At 49.7% G+C, this 25,890-nt stretch overlaps 1 protein-coding gene across 5 annotated transcripts in view; it reads left to right on the top strand.

Moving 5' to 3' along the window:
* The window catches only part of Slc6a17 (solute carrier family 6 member 17), a 50,615-nt gene extending 30,742 nt beyond the window's left edge, over positions 1 to 19,873 (top strand). For all 5 annotated transcript variants that reach the window (XM_036191493.1, XM_036191489.1, XM_036191490.1 and 2 more), the window contains 6 exons: positions 9,742 to 9,983; positions 10,213 to 10,405; positions 12,619 to 12,811; positions 13,400 to 13,559; positions 15,333 to 15,495; positions 15,984 to 19,873. In XM_036191493.1, the coding sequence (XP_036047386.1) occupies positions 9,742 to 9,983; positions 10,213 to 10,405; positions 12,619 to 12,811; positions 13,400 to 13,559; positions 15,333 to 15,495; positions 15,984 to 16,352 (1,320 nt within the window). In that variant the 3' untranslated portion in view covers positions 16,353 to 19,873. The remainder of the gene's footprint in view (positions 1 to 9,741; positions 9,984 to 10,212; positions 10,406 to 12,618; positions 12,812 to 13,399; positions 13,560 to 15,332; positions 15,496 to 15,983) is intronic.
* Positions 19,874 to 25,890: the final 6,017 nt, after the last annotated feature.

The following is a 25,890-nucleotide window of genomic DNA, read 5'->3' as shown; positions in this document are numbered from 1 at the left end:
ATGTCTGCAAGCAGAATGCTAGTGGATCTGATGTGCTGTGTGACCCTGATGCTATGATGGCTCACTAGTACCCCTGATGGGATAGCAACTGGTGTTAATGGCTAATGAACTACTTGAAATTCCCAGACAGCTTTTCCTTATCATTTCTTCTATCCAATTACAAAGCCAGATCATCATGGGATGCCATGCAATTCTCATGTAATTTGCCCAACATATAATGGTGAATTTTGCAGGGTTTTTTTTTTTTTTAGCTCTATAAGCTCTCAAGCAGTCAGAATTATGAACATTCATGTCCTTTGGCCCAGCAATTTCCCTTTGGGTATTTTCCCAACAAATGCAGTAATATATAAACAAAGTGGTTAGTACTCAGTATTGGTTGCTACAGCATTTGTTTTAGTAGCAAGACTGGCATGCTCCAAATACCCAAATGCCCATCATTCATGTTTGCATTCATCCAGCAAAGACTCACTAGATGCCTAGCACTGGTCTAAGACCAAGATTCAGCCCATGAATACAGCAGACAAATTTCCCAGCCCTCAGAACGGACGATGTAAGAAAAGATGAAGAATTGTTACTGACCAGTGTGACCGAGGGGAAGAAAAAAGCAGAAAACAAAGAACTGAGGTATCTAGGGAGAAGAGTTGCATTTTTGTACAGAGTGGTCAAGGAATGCCTCATTGAGGAAGGACATTTGAATGGCAGCTCTAAGGAGGTGCGGGTTCCTGTCTATGCAGATCACACCTTCCATTATAGACATAGAGACAAGGAGTGAAAGGAGCTTGAGGCTGGAGCAGCCTGCAGATTCTAGGACGTGAGCTAGAAAGAATGGAAGGGAGGAAGACAGGACTGTGGTCTGACTGGGCTCTGAGGGCCTGGGAGGCCATAAAGACACTTGAACATTTCCTGTGTGTAAACTCTGGCCAGTGGGAGGTTATGGACAGAGGAATAAGATGATATGGTCAGCCTCTTAGGAGACTACCATAGGGAGTCTAAGAGGAGAATAAAGAGATTGGCTGTGCGGGTCACTGGGTGAGAGGCAACTGTGAGCCAAGTGGCGGTGGAGGGATAAGAGTTGGTTGAGTTGAAGAAACACTTAGGAAAGCAGACTCAAGAGGGTTTGTTGTGGTTTGGATATGAGGTGTGGGAGGAGTCAAGAGTGACTCCAAGGTCTTTTGCCTGAGCAGCCAGAAGGATGAAGATGACATTTATGGAGATGGGAAGGACGGCAGGAGAAGCAGAGTTTATGCACAACACCCAGAATATTGTTTGGGAAGTAGCAGTTTTAAAATGTCACATAGGCAGGTGGAGAGGCTGTGTGGCAATTTGGTCTATAAATCAGGAAGTAATGGGTGAAGGAACATATTTGGGAGTTCTGGGGAGTGGATTGAAAGCTATGGCGTAGTTTGTAACTCCTGGAGAGCATTGTCAGGAAGGAGGACTCAGCTCAGAGCCCCAGTGCTTATAGGTTGAGGGAAGGGTAGCAGGTAAGGGAGGCAGAGGAGAAGAAAGAGGCATACATATCCAGTGCCCCCAGGCAGAGTGGGGGGAATGTTTGAATAAAGGCGAGATGGGCAGATGATGAAGATGGCCGATGACCAATCATCTGGCAACAGAAGTGTCATTGGTGACCTTCATAAGAGATGTTTTTGTAGAATATGGGGACAAACTCTAATAGTAATGAACTAAAAGAAAATGCAAGGTGATGCATTAGAGACAAGTAGGAGGAGCATTTATATCCAGTAGTTTCACTATAAAAGAAAACAACAAAAAAAGGAGAAATGCAATACTAAGTGGAGAGGGCCCTTATGTCAAGTATATTATTGAGAATTTATATAATGATGAAAACAATTTGTCAAACACTGACAGGCTAGAATTGAAAATGATGCAAGAGCTTTGAAAAAGCCTGGTGTCTCTGTAGGATGCAACAATTCTGCTCTTAGACTTGTATCCCCAAAAACTCAGAATGTGTATTCATACAAAGTTTGAACATGAATGTTCATAGCAGCATGGTTTATAATAGCCCCAAAGTAGAAACAACCAAAATGTCAATCAGCTAAGAAATGGAAAAACAAAAGGCAGTAAGTAGGTGCATCAAATGAAGTAGTATCCAGCCATAGAAAGGCATGATGTACCAGAGCTGTGATAATGGCACGGTCAGCATAGTGTGTGCCACGCAAGCACGAGGACCTGAATTTGATCCCTAAAACCTACATAAAAGAGACAGACATGGTGGAATGTCCCTGTAACCTAGCTCTGTGGATGTGGACAAGATCCCTGGGACCAGGTTCTATTTAAGTTCTATACTAGCTGTCAGTGTTCAATGAATTAGTAATCCAGTGAGATACCCTGTCTCAAAAATAAATAAATAAATGGTGGAGAGCAACTGAGGAAGGGACTCAGGGCTAACCTCTGACCTCCACTGGTGGACACACAGAAATAGACAACCCTCCCCCTATGAACATATATATGCAGCACACAAGAATAGAGTACTGATCTGTGCTACAATGCAGAAGCATGGCTGCACACTGGAAAACATTAAGAAAATTGAAAGAAGCCACACACAAGAGGCCACAGAGCGTGCAATTCCAAGCATATGAAATGTCCAGAACAGGCAAATCCATGGAGATATCACACTAGTAGTCACTTAGGGCTGGGCATGAGGGGACTTGAGGGACTGTTAATAGAAACGTGCTTCTTTTAAGGGCAAGGAAGAGGCTCTAAATTGATAGTGGTACTGATTGTTCAACATTTATGTGCTAAAAATTGTTGACCTGTACACGTTAGGAAGATCCAGATGGCATCAGAGAGAGGCCCAGGGTCCTTGAGGGAAGAGTTGGTGTTAGCTGGATCCACACACACCCACAAGGGAGAGGGCAGCCCCTGGCATGGTGCTGGCAGAAAGAAGCTGTGGGGAGGGATTCTAACAGTGGGAGTTCTCCTCTGATGGTGGCATTTCTCAGTGAGGTAGGAAACCAAGTGGTCAGCTAAGAATAAGAATGAAGGAGAGGCACTGAGGGCTAGGGAGGTGTGAGTGTGAAGTCACTGCCCATTTGGGAACAGTAGACAGGCATGGCCTTAAAAGCCTTAAAAGTAGATGTGACTCTGGAGTGGGCGTGGCCTCAGTAGCATGGGTCACCCCTAGCTCTCAGCAATCTGAGAGGCAGCTTTTTGCAAATGAACATTCTGGGAGCACATTGCTTCCCCTGTCAGTGAGGTGTTATACTCCTCTTGTATACCAACTATTGACACCTTCTAATGCCCTTCAGGGCAAGTGTTCTTATTACTGCTGTTTTCTAAAGGAGGCAAATTAACTATGGAGTGAGGCTGTGAGTGGAAAGAGCAGAGCAGCTCACTAGGCACCCTGGGACTCTTTGGGATGCCACACATTGAGGAAGTATGGAGACTAAGAGCAAGATGGTGTGCTCCAAGAATGGGAGAGCTCCATACACGTGTCTATATATATATGTTGTAACATGAGATGTCTATCTCATGTGCTGGTATCTGTCTAAACCTCACTGGAAGAATACTCAGGAAGCCAAACCACAGTTACTTATTTCTGGGAAAGCAAATTGAACTTCTGGGGTTGAGAGGTAAAGAAAAGGAGCCCAAGGACCATGAGTATATATATATATATATATATATATATATATATATAGAGAGAGAGAGAGAGAGAGAGAGAGAGAGAAAGAGAGAGAGAGAGAGAGAAAGAGAGAGAGAGAGAGAGAGGGAGAGAGAGAGATTAACTCTCACAGAAAAGCAGAGAGGTTCCTGAAAGTTCTAAGATCCCAAGAAAACAATATAGTCGTGGGACTTCTTGACTCCCATTTGAGCAAAGACCTCTTGAAGAAGATGCCCAGCTTTGTGACCTGTGACCAGCTCATCCCCCAGCTTCCACTGGGGAGGTTCCTTAACTCTTGGCGTCTACTTCCACAGCTGCAGGAGAGAGTGCAGAGTGATACCCCTGCACAGAGCTGTCAGCGGAGCTCAGAACTGCTCCTGGCAAGTGGGGAACACACGGCAAGCACAAGCTATTATTGTCCCTGTCCCTGGTGAAGGTGACACTGTTCTTCGGCAGCGGGAACTCGGCACTCCAGTGCCATCTGGTGTCTGTGGCTCAGTCTGGCTCTGCCGTGGCAGGTGCTAGAGAAGCACTGAGAAGCAAGGGTGGGTGCTGCTGCCTCACGTGGGTGCTGCTGTCTCACGTGGGTGCTGCTGAAATGTGTCACTCAGGCTGGTGCTCAGCAGCTGCTTGTGCATTCAGAAAGCATCTTCTATGCTGCAAAACACCTTGTTCCCTTGGCAGGAAGTGACTTAGACTCCATGAAAAAGAAACAGCAGGAAGCCAATGCTATTTCACACTGGGCAGGAATGGGCTTCTCTCCAGAGTAGAAAATCCCTTCCCACCTCTCCTCTTGTAGTCTTATCCCAATATTTGGAAGGGACATGGAACATCCCCTCTCGATTGACTTCCATTAGCACATCTTGAAACCACATACTGTCATCCCATGAAGCCTGACAAGAGCCTTCTTTAAAGTCAAGTAGCATCCGGTGTTCTGTACTGATGCGTTCACCTCCAGATTGGCTTTGGAAATCTGTTCATCTCCATCAACAGAAGTGTCCCCATTCAAGCTATGGACCAGAAGCAAGGGTGTGGGAGAACACCCACACAGGGCAATCTCCCCTCCAAGGGTAAACTCTACTGTTAAGTGATTTTATGGGGCCTCAAATATCAATGTGTAGCTATCAGTCTGCTTCAAAGTCATCTAGGGCTGGAAGTGGAGGTGGGGATTTGGAAGAATGAGACTGGTCCCCTGCTGATGGTTTCTGAAACTGAGTCACGGCTGCAGTGGGGCTTGCTATACTGCACCTCTGTACTTTCGTTCATTTTATAATATATGGGCCATATTTAAAAAGAATAATGATAGCTATGATCTTAATAAAAGAAACAATTGTTTCTAACCAAAATAGTTACATACACCTCAACTCTGCCCTGTTCTTTGAGATGTTACTCAAGCTATTAGATCAGACTCACTAGACAGTTTGGGACTGGGCTGTCTCCCTGAAATAGCTGCTTTCACTTAAGAAATTTAGACCTAAACAGTGATGGGGCTTGGCGTGTAACCACTTCTTGCTTTAGCTTCAGGGGATGATGGGAATCCTAACAAAGTCCCATGTTTGGGTCTCAAAGATAGGCGAAACCATCACAGTGGCCACCAGGAAACGCCAGTGATGGCCAGCATGACCTCAAAGTATATGTAATTGGTGGTGAATTATTGTGTACTCTAATAAAATTACCCAAAGATCGGAGGACAAAACAAGCCACTAAATTAAACATAGAGGCAGGCAATGGTGGCACACACCTTTAATCCTAGGACTCAGGAGACAGAGATCCGTCTGGATATCTGTGAATTCAAAGCCACCCTGGACTACATGAGCTTGACACAGTCTAGGAGAGAAAACAGCCAGGCTTCGATGGCACACACCTCTAATCCCAGTACTGGGAAGCACACACCTTTAATCCCAGGAAGTGATGGCTGTGTGGAGAAAGGCATATAAAGCGTGAGGAGACAGGAACTAAAAGCTTTTCAGCAGAAGCATCCCTTTCAGCTAGAGGCTTTTTCGGCTGCAGCCCTTTTGGTCAGAGCTCTTTCTGGCTGAGGAATTGGTGAGGTAAGAGGTGGTGGCTGTGGCTGCTCTGCTTCTTTGATCTTTCAGCTTTCACCCCAATATCCGGCTCTGGGATTTTTATTAAGATCATTTAGGAATTTGTGTTACAGTAATCCCGCAACCCATTTCTGGGTTTTGGAGAGTCACTGAAAATCTGTCGCCTGAGGGGGTAGGGGAGGAGTGTGTCCTTTCTCAGAAGTAAATGACTGTTTTCTTCTCCTCTTCCCTAATCTCCACTTCTCTATCAGGCCCAGTAAAGGCCTCCATTTCTTAATGCCTTAAAAAAACACGCTTCATTTTGCTTTTTGCTTTGGTTCCTACAGAACTCCTTTGGAGGGAAAACAGCCTACACAGATGCCAGGCTATTTATAGTCTTTATTGATTCACTTGGTGTGAAGATTCATATTGTGTTGCTGAAACCCTGAAGTGTTTGATTACAGGGTTCTGCCCTGAACCTTGCTAGGGGATGTTAATATGGCTGTGTTTCATAGCACCATATTACTGTCTTAAATTAAAATTAGAAGCAAAAGCCTCAAATCCAAACCAGTTTGGCCCCAAGGTTTTACATAGGAGCCCTGGCCCTGGGTTACTTCTGTAAGAACAAAACACAAAACAAAACAAAACTAAAACCTTTCATCTTCCAGCAAAAGCCAAACCTCAGTGTTAGGGATGAAGCTCAGAAGTAGAGCAGGATTCTAGCATGCAGGAGGCCCTGAGTTCCACCCCTCATGCTGTGCATTTATACACAGACACACACAGACACACACACACTCACGCACGCATATGCACACATGCGTGCTCACACAGTGAAAATGTGTTGGACATGATAGCGCACACAGGAAAAGCATGAGCTCTCAGCAAGTCTGAAGTACACAGTGAGACCCTTTCTCAAAAGACAAACATCAGCAGAAAGCAGACCTTCCCCTGTACACATGTGGTGGCCCACAGCAGTGCAGGAAACCCCGTCCCTATTTCCTGGACTATTTGTCTCTCAGGCTCCTCCATGACCACTGATACAGCAGCGTCTATGCTTCAGCACCCTCCCTCTTCCTTTTCAGGGAAAGCAGGGCTATCAAGTCATGAGCCCCTCACATGACAGGCAGAAACTGAATGTATAGACCAGCTTGCACCTGTCCTGTCCTTCACCCTCCTCCATTGCCTTTTTTTTTCATTTTTCTTTATTAAGAAATATTCTACTCACTCCACATACTATCCACAGATCCCCCCTCCTCTCTGCTCCCACCCCCAGTTCTCTTTCCCAAGCCACCCCACATCCTCACATCTCCCAAATCAACGTCTCCCATGGGTAGTCAGCAGAGCCCAGCACACTGAGCCTAGGCAGGTCCAAGCCCCTTCCCACTGCACCAAGGTTGCATAAGGTGTCACACCACAGGCACCAGATTCCAGAAGCCTACCCATAGATGAGGGACAGATCCTAATCCCCCTGCCTGGGTGCCCCTCAAACAGTTCAAGCCAAACAACCGTCTTCCATATCCAGAGGGCCTAGTCCAGTCCCATGGGGGTTCCACAGCCACCAGTCCACAGTTCATGGGCTTCCACTAGTGTGGCCAGTCATATCTGCACATCCTCCCATCATGATCTCAATGTCCCTCACCTGCAGTATCTCTCCTCTCTCTCATCAATTGGATTCCCGGAGCTCAGCCTGGTGCCTGGCCGTGGATCTCTGCGTCTGCCTCCATCTGTCACTGGACAAAGGCTCTATGATGACAATTAGGTTATTTGCTAGGCTGGTCACCAGAGTAGACTGGTCCAGGCACCCTCTGGACCTGCCAGCAGACCAAGGTGGGGTCAACCTTGTGGATTCCTGAGAGCCTCCCCAACACCCTGTCTCTTCCTGTTCCCGGGATGTCCTCATCTATCATGGTATCTCCCTCCCTGCCCTCCCACTCTGTCCCTGTTCCAGCTTGACCCTCCCATTTCCCTATGTTCTCATCCCCCACTCCTTGCCCTCTGCCCCCTTCCCCTCCCCCCACACCCAGTCCACTCATGTAGATCTCATCCACTTCTTCACACCCCCTTCATTTCTAATGAGTAGTTCAAAAGGCTCTTGTGGAAGATAACTCCATGCCCTATCCCTACATCCCTGCATCCCTACATCCCTACATCCCTGCATCCCTACATCCCTACATCTCTGCATCCCTACATCCCTAAATCCCTGCCCCCAACTAGTTTGTGTATCTGGATATCAAGCCTTAGTGCCTGAAACAAACAAACAAACAAAAAAATGACAATATAGAAAAACAACATTGATTTCACTGACTTTTCCCAATAATGCCCTTTTGGCTGCCCAAGGCTGGCCTCTCCAAGGACCAGCTTATATGCCTGGACTCTCTACTTCTTCCCATACACTTCCTGCCTCCCTCCCTCCACCTGGCTCCAGGGCCTCTGGATCCCTGAACAGCTAATCCTACCTGTGACCTCCTGACCTCTGACTTCCTCTCTGGGGATCTGTCCCTGGGAGCACAGATCTTCCTTCTACAGTGTACCACCCCCAGGATTTCCCCCTTATGCATCTCCTGCTCCCTTTGAGATGACTTCCTCTCCCCAGCATGAAACTCTAGAGATGGAGCTGGCCTGAGGATCTGTCCCCTCCTCACACTCTATCTATAGTTTTACTTCCTACAGGGACACAGGATAGTCACAGCCTCCATCTCCAGCTGTGCTCTCTGCAGCAAAACAGTCCAGCTCCCTACTCAACATCTCCCAGCACGTTAAACTCAGTCTCTCTAAACCTGCTGTCGAGACCTGTTCTGCCCAGCACCATGGACCTCCTCTTCCCTCAGCCCCATCTCCAGGCACACCACGAACATGGCCTCCCAGTCTAGCATAGCCATCTCCAGTCCACCTTTAAGGTCTTCATCTCTCCCTTTTAAATCTCTCCCTCAGCACCATCTGGCAAAGCCACTATCACATGCCATTTGGACCTCCAGAAGGTGTTTCCTTGCAGCTTCCTGGCTACATACACCGGTTTCTTTTGCGAAGCATCTAACAGCAGCCTTCTTTCTTCAGCCCCTTAGTGTATCCTGGATCAAGTGTTTCTTAGGATGAATACAGAGATCTCTATAAGCCTTTGACTCTGGGTTTTCTCAGCACCACTTGTACTAGCCTATCCACACTATCCCACCTGTATCTGCCTCACCTGTGCTGCCTCACTGTCCCTCCCCAAACACACCTGCTGACTTGTACTATCTCATAAGAACCACCTCACCTGCACCACTGTATCTGCATCACCTCTCCTGCCTACATCATCCCACCTGTACCACCTGATCCATTTCACCTGCATCACCTCTCCTGTCTACATCATCCCACCTGTACCACCCTACTTGCTCACCTCACCTTTACCCCTACCTGTGCCAACACATGTATACCACTTCATCAGTCCAGCCGCACCCCCACACTGTGTAACCACCTTAGGCACTTCCACGTCCCTTTACATGCCACCCTATGCTCACACTGACCCCTCTTCCTCAACATTCTTCCCACCTCTGCCGTCATGGTCAGATGACTGGCTTGAGGATTCCCTGCCCTGGGCAGCATCCCTCACCTCCTGATCTTCCTGTCGCAGGTGTTCTGAGCACTGAGCACCTGACTGTCCAGACCCTTGCCGTATTTGCAATTTTGCAGCTGTTGGTGGGATCAGTTTCCTAATGTCCATCTCTCCAACTAGACCACAAACCCCAAGGATTCTGGAATCCTGCCTATTTTGTTCTCCTTGGCTCCTACCTTGAAGAATGAAGAGTGAAAGAACATTTGATTTGAAAAAGGCTTTGGAAAGCTCCATGCCACCCCAATGCTCTTACAGTTTACTTCCTGTGTAAGCACTCAGCATTTTCAAATGTTTGAGGTTGACACTCTCATCCGTCCTTTGCACTTGAGGAGGCTAAAGCTTGGAGGAGTTAGGTGAATTGCCCAGAATCTCACAGTCACAGATACTTAGTACCAGGCCATATTGCATCAACTCTGTTGAGGCTGAGGAAAGGATGGGGATGGTGGGCACATGAGTAAAACCATCATCTCTTTGTCTTTTTCTTTGCTCCCATGGTCACCCCGTAGCTGGACAAGATGCTGGACCCCCAGGTGTGGCGGGAGGCAGCCACACAGGTCTTCTTCGCCCTGGGGCTGGGCTTTGGAGGTGTCATCGCCTTTTCCAGCTACAACAAGCAGGACAATAACTGCCACTTCGATGCTGCCCTGGTGTCCTTCATCAACTTCTTCACCTCAGTGTTGGCCACCCTCGTGGTGTTTGCTGTGCTGGGCTTCAAAGCCAACATCATGAATGAGAAATGTGTGGTCGAGTAGGTGGCATGGCCCCACTGGTCCCTCCTTTTCCCTGCCTGCCTCACACAGGGGTAGCAGGTGGGCCGGGCAGGATGACAGGCCCCCTCCATCCCATAAGGGACGAGATCATTATCTTCCTCAGCCCTGGCCCACAGTGGCCTATGGGTGCCCTGCCTGGGTTTCTGGGAGGGGCCTCTCGGGTCCACTCCTACCTTCTTACCTGGTCCTGCCCTCTTTACCATGCAGGAATGCTGAGAAAATTCTAGGGTACCTCAACTCCAACGTCTTGAGCCGGGACCTCATTCCACCCCATGTCAACTTCTCACACCTGACCACCAAGGACTACTCAGAGATGTACAACGTCATCATGACTGTTAAGGAAAACCAGTTCTCAGCCCTGGGCCTGGATCCCTGCCTCCTGGAGGATGAGCTGGACAAGGTACCAGAACAGACTGCCCTTCCCAGGATAGGCAGGAACTCGAAGATAGGCTTAGTGTCTGGAGCTTGGGAACAGGCTGTGAAAGCCCATAGAGCAGTGATTTTCCACCTTCCTCATGCTGTGACCCTTGAAGACAGTTCCTAATGTTGTGATGACCCCCCCAACCATAAAATTATTTCTCTGCTACTTGGTAACTGTAGCTTTGTTACATTTGTGAATCCTAATGTGCATATCTGATGCACAGGATGTCTCACATGTGACCCCTGTGAAAGGGTTGCCTGACCTCCAAAGGAGTTGCAACCCACAGGGTGAGAACCACTGCCATAGGGTCATTCCTTTACTAACAAGCGAAGAGTCACTGTGTACACAGATGGAGAAAGGCTGAAAGTGTCAGCCAAAGCTGCCCAGAGGGAAGCTTATGATTAGATGAAGGGCCAAAGGAAACACTGAGATCACAGGAGCCCTTGTCAGCTTGAGTCAGCCTCCACATTTATTGAGCAGGCTTCCTGTACACAGGGCCTGTGTGTACAGTTCACTTAGAGCAGCACTTGGGAAACAGGTAAATGCTACTTCCCTCTAGTTCCCATTTTCTTTTACCCTGAGGCAGCTCTGAGTCGAGTAGGAATATTGTTCCCATTTTTTCAATAAGCAGCCTGTGGGTTGGGGGAGGGGGTTAATCAGGTTAATCAGCATCTCACAGCTAGTTAGTGAGCAGGAAAAAAAAAATTCCAGGACTCTTGTCCTAGAGTCCTTGTTCTGCATCACCTCACACCTTGAAACTTCTGCCCTCACATCCACTGCCACAGCGACACTTAGCTCCTGGGCTGAAGCAGAGGGTGCTGCCTCCTCAGTAATGCTCAGGTTGAAGTGGGGTAACTTCCCCGTGTTTACATTTGCACCTCTGGACACTTCCAAAATGACTCTTCAGCTACAGTGGTAACAGGAAACAAATCCACAGATCCTGGGACTCTGGCTAGAGCCAAGGCTCATGTTGGGGATAGCAAGCCCCATTAGCCCCTGAGTTCTTCATGAGACCAGAAGCTTCCTGTAGAGGTGTCTGAGCACCATATCAAAGGCTGCTCCATTGCTTGGAGATGCAGGTTTGTTGGTAGAGTGCTTGTCTAGCATCCATGTGGCCCTGGGTTTTATTCTGTGCTCTTAAAAAAAGGATTAACAGAAGTAAAGCATAAAGACAGTTTCATTGGACTATGGGAGCTGCATCCCACCATCTCTGGCTTCTCTCCTGTGGTCAAGAATGAAGGAGCCCAACTAGCCGTTCCCAGGCAGCATCCTCTCCTTCCATGCCCCATTCTCATGGGCATTATCTGATCCTCTGAAAAAACTACATTGTGTGAAAATACAGCAGGTTTTTCACACAATGAAACCTCAAGAGTATCTAAATGATAATTCAGGTGGGATCATGTGTTCCCTTCATATCACAGGACAGTTATAAGTGACGTGAGCAGGCAGTGTGTGGGCAGGTGTCTGTGAGAAGAGCCTCTGTATTAAAGCAATGGCTCCCTACTTGGGCTGTCCATGAGCACCCCCCCCCCCATAGCTGTATAAAACCTCACTCCAGCTTAACCCTAGACCAGTGAAAGCATTGTCTCTGCAGGAGACTCTGACATGGAGCGAGTATTTAAAGAATCCAGTTGCTTCCATTGGACAGCTGAGCCTGAGTGTATTGCATTAAGGTCTGGAGTTCAGCAGTTCAGAACCGGGAGTGGTCATTGTGGTTACATCATCAATGAAGATGATGTCTTAGATGTATGGAGTCTCATGTTGTGTGTGTTTCTAGATTGGAGCGTCTTCAGCTGGATCACTGGGGTCCTTAAACACCTGTAGATTCTAGGTCCCCCAGGGAAACTCTCAGGGACTTAAAAAATTTGTTTTGGTTTAGTTTGGTTGCTTTAAGACAGTCTTAATCTGTAGTCCAGGTTAGCCTGAAACTTAATGTGAAGTCCAGACTGGCCTTGAATTTATGGTTCAGCCTCCTGAGTGCTGGAATTACAGGTGTGAGTCACTACAGCTAGCTTTCTTCAGAGATTTTGATACTCACTAAGGTTTGAGATCCATTCTCTCAAGCTAAAAGGGTTCAAGTGGCAATGGGGATCCCTATGAAAGAGGGAACAGTGATTCCCATTTCTCCAGAGGGAAAGGAGGCAGGGGACTTCTGGAGTAAGGGTGGCTCCCATTCTCTGCCCCATCCTCAGTCTGTGCAGGGCACAGGCCTGGCCTTCATCGCCTTCACTGAGGCCATGACACATTTCCCGGCCTCCCCCTTCTGGTCTGTCATGTTCTTCCTGATGCTCATCAACCTGGGCCTGGGCAGCATGATCGGGACCATGGCAGGGATCACCACACCTATCATCGACACCTTCAAGGTGCCCAAGGAGATCTTCACAGGTAACTAACTCCCTGTTGCTCTGCCAGACACCAGCCCAGCATGCACATGACAATTAGGTTCTGAACTGATTGGGCAATTCAGCACCCCATCTGCAGAAGGCTCTTCCCCCTGACTGTAGACAGTTGGACCTGAATGTGCCATTCAGCTACCCACACTGTTAGGATACTTGTCTACCTCTTCCCTGCATCCCTGGGGAGTAGGAGTCTGGTAGAGTATCTTCCTACTCTCAAATGGGAAAACTAAGGTTTCCTGGGGAAGGATTGTAGGACCAATCAGTTGAATCATCTCAATTCAATTCAGTGTTTAAGTGGAGCAGCTCTCTTGAGCCTGGGGCTGTGCCAGGAGCAGGGAGCATGGGGGAAGAATACAGAGTTTATGCCTTCCTCAAGAGCCTCCTGCCTGATCTAGGGGAGCTCAGAGCCTCAGCCTGCACTCTCCTTCAGGACTGTGTCTGTGGATCATAGCGGAGGCAGGCTACAGGCCTGCTTGGGAGCAGTGTGGTGGGAGGTGGCTAGGTCTCCCAGAGTCCCCAAGGCCCCACCCACCCTGCACCTGTGCCCCCACACCGGCCTCTCGGCTCTCTGTAGTGGGCTGCTGTGTCTTTGCATTCTTCGTGGGGCTGTTGTTCGTCCAGCGCTCCGGAAACTACTTTGTCACTATGTTTGATGACTACTCGGCCACCCTGCCACTCACCGTCATTGTCATCCTTGAGAACATCGCTGTGGCCTGGATTTATGGAACCAAGAAGTAAGGAGGGCATAGAGGAGTGGTGGGGACAGTTGGGAGGGGGGCTTTCTGGGGAGTCCTGTGTTCTTGTGGCTGCTTGTGAAAGGGGTAAGAGATTATGGGCTATCAGAGCTAAAGGACCCCTTGGCACTGGGAAACTGAGGCCTATAAAGAGGACATGAACATTGGAGACTACTTTGGCTAGTAAGAGACAGAGCCATGCTAAGGACCTTGGGAATCCTAGGTTCAGGTCCTGATGTCAGCCTAAACAATTAACTTCCACAGCCCTTTGCTGAATGCCAGCCTTTTGATGACCACTAAGCTTGTTTAGCACTTGGTTGGGATTCCAGGCCCCTGCCCTCAAGAGTCGGTAGACTTCAGCAGCCTGCTTTATAACTTTAAGGTATGGTTTTTTGGCCTCACGGGGAAAGAGGATTTAGCAATAAAGTCAGATCTGATTTCAAGGCCAAGGCAGGTCCCCACTTACTGTCAGCTCTTGTTTATGGTCAACTCTGCATTCCCAGGGACTTCCGGGACTGCCAGCTTTCTACTTTCTTAGTGTTTACTGTGTCCACTGTCCTTGTCCTCAGAGGGACCCAGCCTTCCACTACTCACTCAGCATGACCCTCCTGGTTGTCCAGATGGGTTTGGAATCCAGCATCTCTCACAGGGGACATGGGCTTCCTGGGAAAGCACACACAGGAGGAGGGGCAGGAAGCTTAAGAAAAGGAGCCCCCAAGAAGGTGTGATGACAAATGCCTATTATTCCATCACATGTGAGCCTGAGGCAGGATTGCCATGAGTTTGAGGCCAGCCTGGGGTACAGAGTAAGCCCCTGTTTAAAAAACAACAACAGAAGGGAAGGAAGGAAGGAAGGAAGGGCAAATGGGAAGGAGGGGTGAAGGGAAGGAGAAGGGAAGGGAGAAGACTCCACATGCACCCCACAAGCCAGGGCTGGAAGGCTCTGCTGGAAGGACTCTGACTGTGGGCGCCATGGACTCCTGTGCAGTTTGTGGAAGCCCCCCTGCTATTCTCATAAGTATTACTTTTAAATGCATATGATAAACCATCTATACATAATTCTACAGAAAGCTCATTGTCCTGAAAACTGACCGGATATTGTTTAGTGTGGTTTAACGTGTGCTCTATTTTTACCGCCATAAGTCTGGAGATCTAGTTGTGGGTCTAGTCATAACTGTAATTTAAAAGCAGTGATGGATAGAAGTGTTTCTAGGTATCTTCAATAACTGGCATATGATAGGAAAATGTCTGATTCAATGTACTGATGGCAAAGTCACAAGTACTGTTTACACTCTTGAGGTTGCTTGCACTTATAATAGAAGGAATGCCCGGGTTCAGTTAGTGCAATTGAGGTAAAGATGAGTTTTGTATAGCACACACATAGCCTGCCTGCCTCCTGGAATTCTAGCACTGAGTCTGGTTTAGAGATCCTGGGGTTTGGAAGCTTCTTCCTTCCCATGCTAGGTAGGTGCAGTACTGCCTCTCCTCCAGCAGAGGGAGGCTTGAGCACAGCAGGTGGGAGGCGGCTGTGCTCTGAGCATTCAGGGCTTTCTGTCATCTATCCACTGGTCCTGGGCCCGTCCAATGTACCAAATCTGGGGTGTGAAGTAGGCAGAGCAGAGCCTCCTGGAAACCACTAGAGCGTCACACTGTGAACACTGAAGGTAAAGGCTGGCAGAGCCCAGGATTGGTCAGAAGCCGGTCACGGTAGGGGAAAAGGAAGGCTCAGTGGCGAAGGTACCAACGGTTGTTGTCTTCTGCTGTGCCTGGCAGGTTCATGCAAGAGCTAACGGAGATGCTGGGTTTCCGACCCTACCGCTTCTATTTCTACATGTGGAAGTTTGTGTCTCCCTTGTTCATGGCTGTTCTCACCACAGCCAGCATCATCCAGCTGGGGGTGTCGCCCCCAGGCTACAGTGCCTGGATTAAAGAGGAGGTGAGTGGTGGCCCCCACAAACCCCAGAGTCCCTTGTATCTTCTCGGGCCTTTAGCATAGCAGGTGACTGGAGCAAACCTTTCTAGGACAGCTGCTCTGTGACAGGTCTCGCCAGGTGCCTTGCACTCCTTCCTAATGTACAGTCTTTATGAGAACCCTAAGAAGTTCCATTATTCCTCTCACATAAATGGGGAAACTGAGGCTCAGCAAACTCAGCACACTTCTTGGGTGATCTAAGGCAGTCTCTTTCCATATCTGTGGAGTGGAATTTCCTGCCCTTTCTACAGATGTAGACACTGAGGTCCCCTCTAACCAAGGTCACTTACTGAACTCAATTGCACTCCCCGGGGACACCATCATCTTCTGCTGCTTGGTCAGGGTGGAGGGAGGAGAGGAAGGGAGGCTATGGGCAAGGGTGGGAAAAGATCCCACTTGGGGGCGGGGCATTGTCTAGTGCCCTGCAGCATCCTGCCCGCTGTCAACCTTAGGCTGCTGAGCGCTACCTGTACTTCCCCAACTGGGCCATGGCACTGCTGATCACCCTCATTGCTGTGGCCACCCTGCCCATCCCTGTGGTGTTCATCCTGCGGCACTTCCACCTGCTCTCCGACGGTTCCAACACCCTCTCTGTGTCCTACAAGAAGGGCCGGATGATGAAGGACATCTCTAATCTGGAGGAGAATGATGAGACCCGCTTCATCCTCAGCAAGGTGCCCAGTGAGGCACCCTCCCCCATGCCCACCCACCGCTCCTATCTGGGGCCTGGCAGCACATCACCCCTGGAGACCAGCGGCAATCCCAATGGACGCTATGGAAGTGGCTACCTCCTGGCCAGCACCCCTGAGTCAGAGCTGTGACCACTGCTCCATCCTGCCTGCCTCCCCTCAATACCCAACCTGCCCACTTGGCTGGGCCTGGCCTCTTCCTCCCTGGTAGCCACCAGACCCAGGCCAATCCAAGGAGAGAGGATCTGCCCTGCCTTGTTCCCCACCCAAGTCCCAGCAGACTCCCTGCCTATGAGCAGGGGACTGGGGACAATCCCATCCCCTATTCCAGGCCTCCAACCCATGTTACTTTTTGAGAACTCTTGCCAAGTTGCAGCCATGTAACCACAACAATCCCAGTATGTGGGAACTTCAAGTGGGCACCTTAGGAGTCACCACCCCCTTCTCCCTGTAAACCTACCACTTGCAGTTCTCAGGTCTTGATGGGGGGGGTCACTTTGTGCTTTGGTCATGGTGGTGGTGGGCAGAGGCCTTGGGGCTGAGGGCACAGGAGGCAGACTTTAGCTCAGTCTGTTGTAAGAACAGGGTGCATCATCTTGTCCAACCCAGCGTGGCTGCTCCTGAGCTAAGATGGCGGATAGGGACCCGTGTGTCAGGACTCAGGCTTTGACTTGGCAGGAGGTGGACGGAAGCTCCTTGATTCTGTCTTATGAGATAGGTGGTACCCTCAGGCTTGAACATGAACTTTGGCATTGTGAAAGGAATGAGTCCGCAGCCAGCTCATGAGATCTTTGAAATGTCTCTGTTTTCCCTGCTGGGGCAAATGGGGTATGTTCCTGATTCTGCCTGGGAGCATGGCGAAGGGGGTCACCTTAAGTAGGGTTTAGCCATTTTTCAATCTCCGCTATCCAACCTGGAGCCAGGGGCAGTGGTCTTTGCCTCTGTCTTGGAGAGAAAAGGGGCAGTGCACCGTAAGGTTTCCAGAGCACACTTTGAAGGTTCCCAGCACAATCTAGGTTTGGAGCACAAGTGAAACTCTCTCCCGCTCTCGTCGGGAGCTCGGATTTTCTCTTTAGTGGCAGCTTCTCCCCTGGAATAGGGGTTCCTGGAGTTCAGGGCCCTGTCACCAGGAACTCTTGTTTGTAGGGGAAGATGGGTAATTTCACTGCCCCTTTGGGCTGCCACTCACTCTCCTTGCTGCACAAGCACAGCCACCAGTGTGCATGTCATTTGCACCTTGGAAACCTTTCCCAAACTCCCTAGCCTGGTCAGAGAAGTGGCACAGGTTAATTCTGCGCAGGAGGCTACAGGGGCGGGTTGGGGTGGGGGTCAGGAAGGTGGGGGCAAGGCAGAGCCTCTGGTCGTAGGCCCTGAAGGAAGATGCAGCCTCTGGCTGTGTCTTTGACCTTCTTTCAAAGCTCCCCCGGGAGAGGGGCTGTTTCAGAGCAGCCTGTAAGGACTCAGAAGCTGACCGGAGAATCTGAGAATCTCCAGAGTATAACCTCAGAGAGACGGTGTATGAATATATATAGCCGGCAGACTATGATGGACGGATGGATGGGTAGGTGGATAGATGTCTCTATCTTTGAAAGTTCTGGTGGGCAGCAACAGACCTGGGCACCTTTCAGAGTTTCCTGGGTCATTTTTGTGGCCCTGAGTTCCCTCAGTACTGAGGGGCAGTCTAGGACCATGTGCCCACGTTCTGCTCCTAGACATACTGGTAACCTCCCTTCCTAGCCTGAGAGGTCCCCCGCCCCCCCATCGGCCTGCCGGCTCTTTTCCCTCAGTTCCTCACATCTTCTCTCACTTCTAGCCTGCTTAGTCCCATCTGTCCTGGTCTTTAAGGTGAGAGGGAGTCCGTATCTCCCTAAAGAGATGAGCTTTTGGGTCACAGCATCCCCTTATCGGCCCCCTCACCTGACAACACCTCCTACTTGGCCCCATGCCTAGTCCCAAGCAGAATTAGAAAACAGGAAAAGCAGGCCCCAAGCCGAGACTCCACGATCTATACTCCTCTCCATGCTATTTCTATTGTACATTCAATCTGTACATGTGGGTGTAAACGCTGTGAAATGACAAGCCCAATATTATACTGTGGCTGGTGGACTATTTTCATCCTCAGTGCTGTACAGATCTATTTTCATTGTATATTTGATATATTTTTAATTTTGTAGCGTGGCTGGGCCAGGCCCCCAGCCTGTGAGCTTGCAGTGAGTGGGGGGAGGGGGGCTGAGCTAGGGCTGTTTGCGTATGCATTGTGGGCTCTGTAGTCTTTGTTATAGTCTTCTGCAGTAGGCCAGAACCTGCCCCCCCCCCCTGCACCTTTGCTGTGAGTTGGACATAGGACCCAGCGCTCTGTGTGTGTGTGTGTGTGTGTGTGTGTGTGTGTGTGTGTGTGTGCAACATTGGTAGGTGTGAGTGATAAGGTGCTGATCTGTGACACCCCCCCACCCCCCACCCCCGTGTTCACTTCTGAAGACCCGGGTCTTTCAGCTCTCTGGGGGGAGGCCTCAGGACAGGTGCTTCTGGGAGACTAGCTGTGGGGAAAGGCATGTGTTTCTTGCAGGTGACTCATTGTCACTATACCTTTGGTGGGAAGGAGGGCCTTGGGTGGGGAGAAAGCCCCGTGTATTTTCCAGTCAGCCTTCTGTTGCCCACACTGGAGTCACACAGTCTTCGGCAGACAGCACTGGGTAGCTCTGGGCCCTTCTGCCCTGCATTTCTCCTGAAACAGTCCTGAGCACCCAGAAAACAACAGGGGCTCCTTAGACCTCTGCCGGTTCCTCTGGAGAGATGAGGAGGAGCCAGCAGACCATTGAAGACGGAGCCTCCATTTCCTTGGAGGAACTGGCGGCGAGGGCCGGGTCTCCAAGACTTTGCCAAGGGTCCCCACTGCCACCAGTTGATGCTGCCCATACAGTGCCCACCAGGAGACAAGGGGTTTCAGGGGCTGTGAGTCAGTTGAGCTGGGGCAGGGCAGAGATACACCTAGGGATTCCTCGTTCTGCCTGTCTCCCAGCCCCAGTCACCAGCCTCTTGCTCAAGGAACCCTCAGCCCTCTTCATGAGATAGCGTGAAGCTGGAGGCCCAGTTTGGGTGGTGGCGGGAGACACGAGGCACAGGAGGTAATGTGGGTGAGGTTGGCTTTTGCCATCAAGCAATAAATCTTCAGGGGCTGCTGCTTTTTAAGTGCCAGGAAATGCCCTCCAGAGGCAGCCTGTGTGAGCCCTGTGGCTGTGAGCCAGACCCCATGCAGGCCTGCAGTATTACAGGCAGGGACTGCCCTTCTTCCCTTCCTCACCATACCCCTCCCCCAAGCAGCATAGGCCCCACTGTGAAAAGAGCAGTGTGAGAAGAAAGCAATACACCCGACTCTGTGCACTGCTGGGTCCCTCCTCTTAGGTCTGAAATGCAGGGAGCGGGGAGGAGGGTCCAGGGTCATTTCTCATGACAAGTCCTGCTCTGTACAGACCTATCAGGTGGTCACTTCAGGTCCTGGCACAGGTTCAGAACAGTTAAGTCCATGTGTCCTGGATTGGTCAGAGCCCTGAGTCAGGATACTCAGCCCAGGAGAGGGGATGAGTCCTTGTCACCCCAGGGCCCCTCCTCCATCTCCCCTACCCTGGTGTACAATAAAGTGTCAGTTCTTACCACCCTCTCTTGCCTTTCTTATACTTACAGGAGTGAGGGGAGCTGAGGGAGGTTTGGGACAAAGCTTGTTTTAGGGTGGGGTCAGGGCAGTATTCTTGTGGGTGCTGGCTGAGAAATTGGGGATGGATATACAGTCAGTTTCCTAGGTATTAACAATGTGCACACTGTGCTTGGCCTTACTGTGTCTCAGCAACTCTGGACATCTGAGATCTTTTCTGTGGGGGAAATGCTTGGAACCTGTTTTTCCAGGTAAGAAAAGTGAGGCTCCGTCTACTATGAGGATGGTGTTTGGTGTCTTCTTCCAGGGCTTTCCAGGAGCCATTCCTATCCTGCCTGACTTCAGGAAAATACTATATAAGCCCACTCTCCAAGGATGGGGTACCAGAGGTCCGTGGGGGAACACAAGAAAGACAGAGGCCTGACTTGGTCCTTAGGGAAGTGAGCTGGTTCACAGCAAGTTATGTTCTAAGTTCTGAAAGAGTTACCCTTCACTTCAGATGTTGTCCTTTGGAATCTCCAGCTCAAAGTAAATTGTAACGTGTGATAACCCCAAGTTTTGATGCATAAGTCCTCACTGAATGCAGGGCCATGAAGAACAGGGTGAGCTGGTGGCAGATAAGCCCTCTTCCTGCCTCCACTAGGAGCGTAGTCTTCAGAGGAGCCTCACTCTTATCTCTCCCCATCCCGGTCTAGATCAACGCTGTGCCATCTCAGGCTCATTAGAACCTTCCATTTCCTTCCCTGCCACCCGTTGTTCCAAGAGCAGCCACCAGGTGGCAGGAACCCCTTTCTGTTCACGCTTTTAGCCTGGGAAACCCCCTCTTCAAGTGTTACTTATTCTGGGGGGTATTTACTGAACCGACATTAAGAACACACTGTGCACAGTCTCCATATTAGCCATAGGCACCCCCCAAACAGGCAAATCAGCACCCAGTGGTGCCCTGAGTTTGGCCAAGGGAGGCACCTCTCTTTCCCATCAACTCCCTCTACTTCTCTCAAACAAGGGAATGCCCTAATGCTGGACAAATCATCCCGTATACAGCTACTCTGTTTTTTGGTAATTTTGGCTGAAATGGAAGTCATCCTTCTGGGAGGGGTACGTAGACACTAAGACACAATATAGTAAGGGCTTCACGGCAGTGGCGCTCTGAAGCCAGGTACTCCTCAAAGTCAAGTTTAAGTTCAAGTGCCAGCTGGGTCTTGCCTTTCCTGAGAGACCTTAGGAATCTCTCTGAGGGGGGGAAAGGAGGGGGGAGAGAATTGTTTGAAGGAGATAACACACCCCAAACCAATTATTTCTTGCAGTGTTTCAAGTCAGTCCAAATGTTAAAATAGCCATCGTATCATGATTTCTGTGAGTGAGGAAGTCCAGTATGGACTGGAGCAGCAGATCGGGAGCCTAAGGTGGTGTTCAGTTGGTAGGAGAGCTGGTGTGGAGTCCCAAGGAGCTTTTCTCACACTCATTCAAATATCTAGTTCTTGGGTGAAATGGGTAAGAGTGGGGTTCAGCTGGGCCTGCTGGTCAGAGTGAGTTTCTGTAACTGACCTTTCTAACACAGTTTATTTCTAGTGACCCTGACCAAGTTCTTACCCCGTGACTCCAAGTGCCCAGGGAGACCCTTTCAAGAGAAGAAAAATGGAGGCTAAGCCAAGAGCTGCCCATTTCTTAATGCTGGGGCTGGGGACTATATCACCTCCACCATAGTCTATGGGTCATCTGTTCACAGGACACCCAGACCTCACTATAGATTGGAAATGGGAGCGTGCCCTTAGAATAAACCCATTCTGTTGCATTGGATGTCTCCATCCTCCACCTTTGGCATCTTTGTGGAGCTTTTCCTGAGAGGATATCAGCTTTGAAGCATAGCACTGAGACACACACTAAATCTGTTCTAATGAGGAGGTGAGCGGCCTGAATGGAGGCAATAAGTAGGCAAGAAGATGGTAAGGCCATGCTAAAGGACATGAGAGACATCGTCTGCCTCATCTCACCCCAGGGGGCAGGCAGTATGAGGTTGTTTCAATCATGACTCTGTCACCAGCCTTGGGGAGGCCACTTAACCCTCTGAACGTGTACAACAATAAAATCTCTTCCTTGAGATGCTGGAAGGAATAGATGAACTCCGGAGGTACCAGGTGGAGCCTAGCATAGAAGCTTTTCCACAGGGGATCTAATATATGCTAATTAGGTATATAATCTAATATATGCTAATTAAGTTTCACCCATGTGATGAATCAGCACGCTAGGACTATTGTTAAAAGACAGTCTCAGCCTAACCCGAGAAGAAGCCAAGGAAGGAAGAAAGAGAAGGTCCCCTTTCCAGAGAAGCAGGTGCTCAACAATCCAGTCACTGTCCTGTTTCCTCCTTAGCCACATCCAGACACAGAGCTTCATCCAGCCCTAGCCACAGGCAGGGGCTAAAGAAGTCTATAAACTCCAAGAATGTGGTGGTTTGTTTGTTGGTGAATTTTCAAAGGCAACTCCTATTCTTTAAATCTTCTCCCATGGGGAAGATTCTGTCTTTCCTCTTGAACCCCGGCAGTAAATCCCTCCTCTGACCAGCAGAAGATGGAGGAAGGGACGCTATGTGACTTGCAAGGAAGGCCACGTCAACATGGGCAGTGCTACTTCCTCCGAGTGTTCTAGGGATAATAGTTTTGAGGGGGGTTACCTGCTTCGTGACGTAGCCCAGGTACCGGAGACTACAGGGCTAGAGGCTGCTGCGTCTTTGCCCTTCTGCTGACAGCTTAGCCGACAGCCTGTCAACCACCAGAACGCGATTGTGCCATATTGAACATTCAGCTCAAGAGCCTCATATATTTGCAGTACCAATGGCCGTGTGGTGGCAACTGCCTGAGTTCCAAGTACTGCTCCACTGAGCCCTTCCTAACTTCCTGGTCCATAAAGTAATGAATGAAAGAAAATGATGGTTAAACTTACATTTGAGGGTCAGTTCGTTTCTCGGTAAAAATAACCAGGAAATGAAGCTGAGGGCTGATCTGACCTAATCACCTCATGGAACCGCTGAGGAATCAGAGGCCAGGGCTAAGAATATCTACAACCAAGCAGAGGGGAAACCGTGGCCAAAACCTGGTTTCCTGACTTCCGATCAGTGTATTGTGTACCACACTGCAAAGCCCCGATGGAAAGGACCCCAACTGTCTCCTCCTTCTAACCTTCCCCCACTAATTCCTTGCATCGAGCATGACGCAGGTTTTCAGAGTGTCTAGAACAGTGCCAAACACTGAGAATCCGCATAAAGGCTCAGGTCAGACAGAGTTCCTTGTCTTGTACACAGTCACAATGAGACTTCGTGTGCCCACCTCCCGGTGGGGCCAGGCACACTAGCTTAGGTGGGAAGGAACCTGGAAGATGGGGAGAAGACAAGTGAGTCAACCGAAAACATATCGTGAATGAGATCACTCCGTGTGTAGACCGAGTGCTAGCTGCAAAGCCAAAGGACCTGGTAGGGGTCTCCTCTCGGGCTCCCAGGGCCCTGGTTGGCAAGATAAAGTAAGTGCCTTCCCTCTTGTCCAGAGCTAACCTAAGAGGAGCTGATCCTTGCACTTCATGATTACCAAACAAAAGCCTGGGTTTGAGTTGCCTCTCCAGAAGCTGCTCCCTTTTCTCCGGGATCCTGCTGGAGGGGATAGGACCCATCAGTACTAATTAACTACTCTACTGGAATGAATCTGGTTTTTTGGAACTTAGCCCAGGTAGGAGGAATCTGTACTTTTCTAGATGGAGAAATGTTGAGTGCCAAGGAGTCATGCCAGCTGGGCCCTGCATTCTGTGTGTGTGTGTGTGTGTGTGTGTGTGTGTGTGTGTGTGTGTGTACACTCCTCAGCCCCAGCTGCCTCCCAGAGCCCAACAACCTTGAGGGAAAAATGCCTATAGGGGGTCCCTTAGGCTGACTCCCCTGCCTCCGTGATTCTCCAAAACACTGTCCTACATATGGAGACCACATGAGACTCCATGTTTTCTCTGTTCTTGGCCCAAACCCAGCTGGAGCTTCATCTCCAAGGTTTGCTGCTGCTGCATAGGCCTGAAATCTCCTAACAGGAATATGCCTGTGAGGTAGCACCAGGTCCCTCCCAGCCCTATGACTCTAAGCCACTCCTTCCAAAAGCCTGAGTTCTGAGCCAGGCCTGAGCTTTCGATCTGCATCTTTTGGCCTCTCCTTTCTTAAGAGATAGAAAGGCATCAAAGGGCATCTGGAGTTCCCTGAGATTTTGAAAGCAAAACAACCCTGACTGTAGCCCTTGTCAGAATCAGCAAAGCTGACCTCCACATTGCCCATAGTGCTCCGGGCCATTGTCTTAAGTAGATCTAGAACCTTCCTGGGACAGCTCTCACATTTGATTTGGAGCCTGAGAGTCTGGGGGTGAGCGTAAAAGAATAAAATGAGCTGTTGAGCAAACACAGTCCCAGTCTTCTCTTGCCCACCCTCCTCATCCTACACAGAATAAAAGGTCTACCACATGTGCCTGGTGATGAGGTCCGATAAAGCAATTCAATTTGCCGGGCTGAGAGGGAGCAGGGTGTGCTGGGAAAAGATGCTGGCTCCTTGGCCTGGATCTGAAGGAGGGGTTGGTCCCTGGCAGAATCTGGAATGCTAAGAAAGAGGTGTGGGAACCAAAGGATATAACTTTGCCCCAATAGCCACAGGCCAGCTCCTTGTCCTGGAACCCCTCAGAAAAAGGGGATCCCAAAGGAGTGTGGAGAAGTGATAGAATAGCTCCTGCCACCCTAAAGAGGGAGACCACATACATGCCCTTAACAGGGGAAGACTTTAATTTTAGCCTTCAGCTTCCCTTTGGACTCAGGGAGAGGCTTCTTCAAGAGCCCTACAAGGGAGACAGGACCCAAGAGCCTGCACCAGCAGCACTCTAGAGTTCAGCTTTGCTTTCTGTCCTTCTTCGGCTACCCCCTTAATTCTAGCTAGGAAACTTAATGATATCTCTAGATGCTCTTGCCTACCTACACCCCCGCCCCCCAGGCAACCCCAGGTGAGAAAAGTAGAGAAAAGATGAGGATGGGGAGAGCAGCAGGGTTTGGGGGTAGGCTTGCTTACTTTTTATAACCTGTCAGGATCTTGGGGAATGGAGAACGGAGAGAGTTGGGTTGGGGCTAAGCCCTGAGGTCTAGGAATCAACAGGAAACCATGCATCAGCTGCTGTTAGGAACCAGTAGCAAGCCGCCGGTTTTCTACACGCCTAACTGCATGGAGCAGAGGACAACCCAGTTAAGAACCACCAGGGGGCAGCACCCACCCACTCACAGTAGGGCAGGGGGGTCTCACATTTTCCAGAAGTGTGGGTTTGGGAAGAGAATAGCATTACCTCACTCACAGAGCTGAGGGCAATACACCTCGAAGTGCCAACCTTAACATACTTACTCTCCCAGAGACAAAAGGCCTATGAAGCAGGCTAGTTCAGAGCTTTAGAATAAACTGTCAGTAGGAGCTGGCCCTCCTCCTCCCAAAATACCGTTACCATTTTTTCTCTTGAACTCTTCTTGGGAACCCCCCCCCCCCAGTTCCAGACCAGCTTTCTCATCTCCCTCCCTTCTTTCGTGGCCTCTTTTTTTGTTTCCTCCCGGCCCCTGATTCCTTCTGCACTCTCCCCAGACACTCATCACCACCCCACCAGTATTGCAGAATAAAAGCACAAACTGGGGATAGAGACGGGGGTTGTTTTATTGACGGCTGTGTGTCCGGTGTCTGGAATAGCTCCTGGAAGGTAGTGTGTGTTCAATGAAGAAATGGATCAAATTTGGGATACCGTGCTGTGTTTTCTTTCTGCCTCACACCAGGCCCATCCATGTGCCCATTTTCTCAGGGTGAAGAATGGGAAGTGAAGAGACGTTCCGAGGGTTTGCCAGGACACAGTCCTGAGAGAACTTGAAAAGTCATCATGACAGTCCGTTCTGTAATGTTCTCTTGGTAATTCTTCCTTTCTCACTCTGGCCCTGGCCAGCCCTGGATCTTCTCAGTCATGTTGCAATATTTCTTTCTGC

Source organism: Onychomys torridus, chromosome 6, assembly GCF_903995425.1.
Source record: "Onychomys torridus chromosome 6, mOncTor1.1, whole genome shotgun sequence".
Classification (NCBI taxonomy): Eukaryota; Metazoa; Chordata; class Mammalia; order Rodentia; family Cricetidae; genus Onychomys; species Onychomys torridus.
The sequence above is the reverse complement of the archived record's forward strand: the minus strand, read 5'-3'. Positions and strand labels throughout refer to the sequence as shown.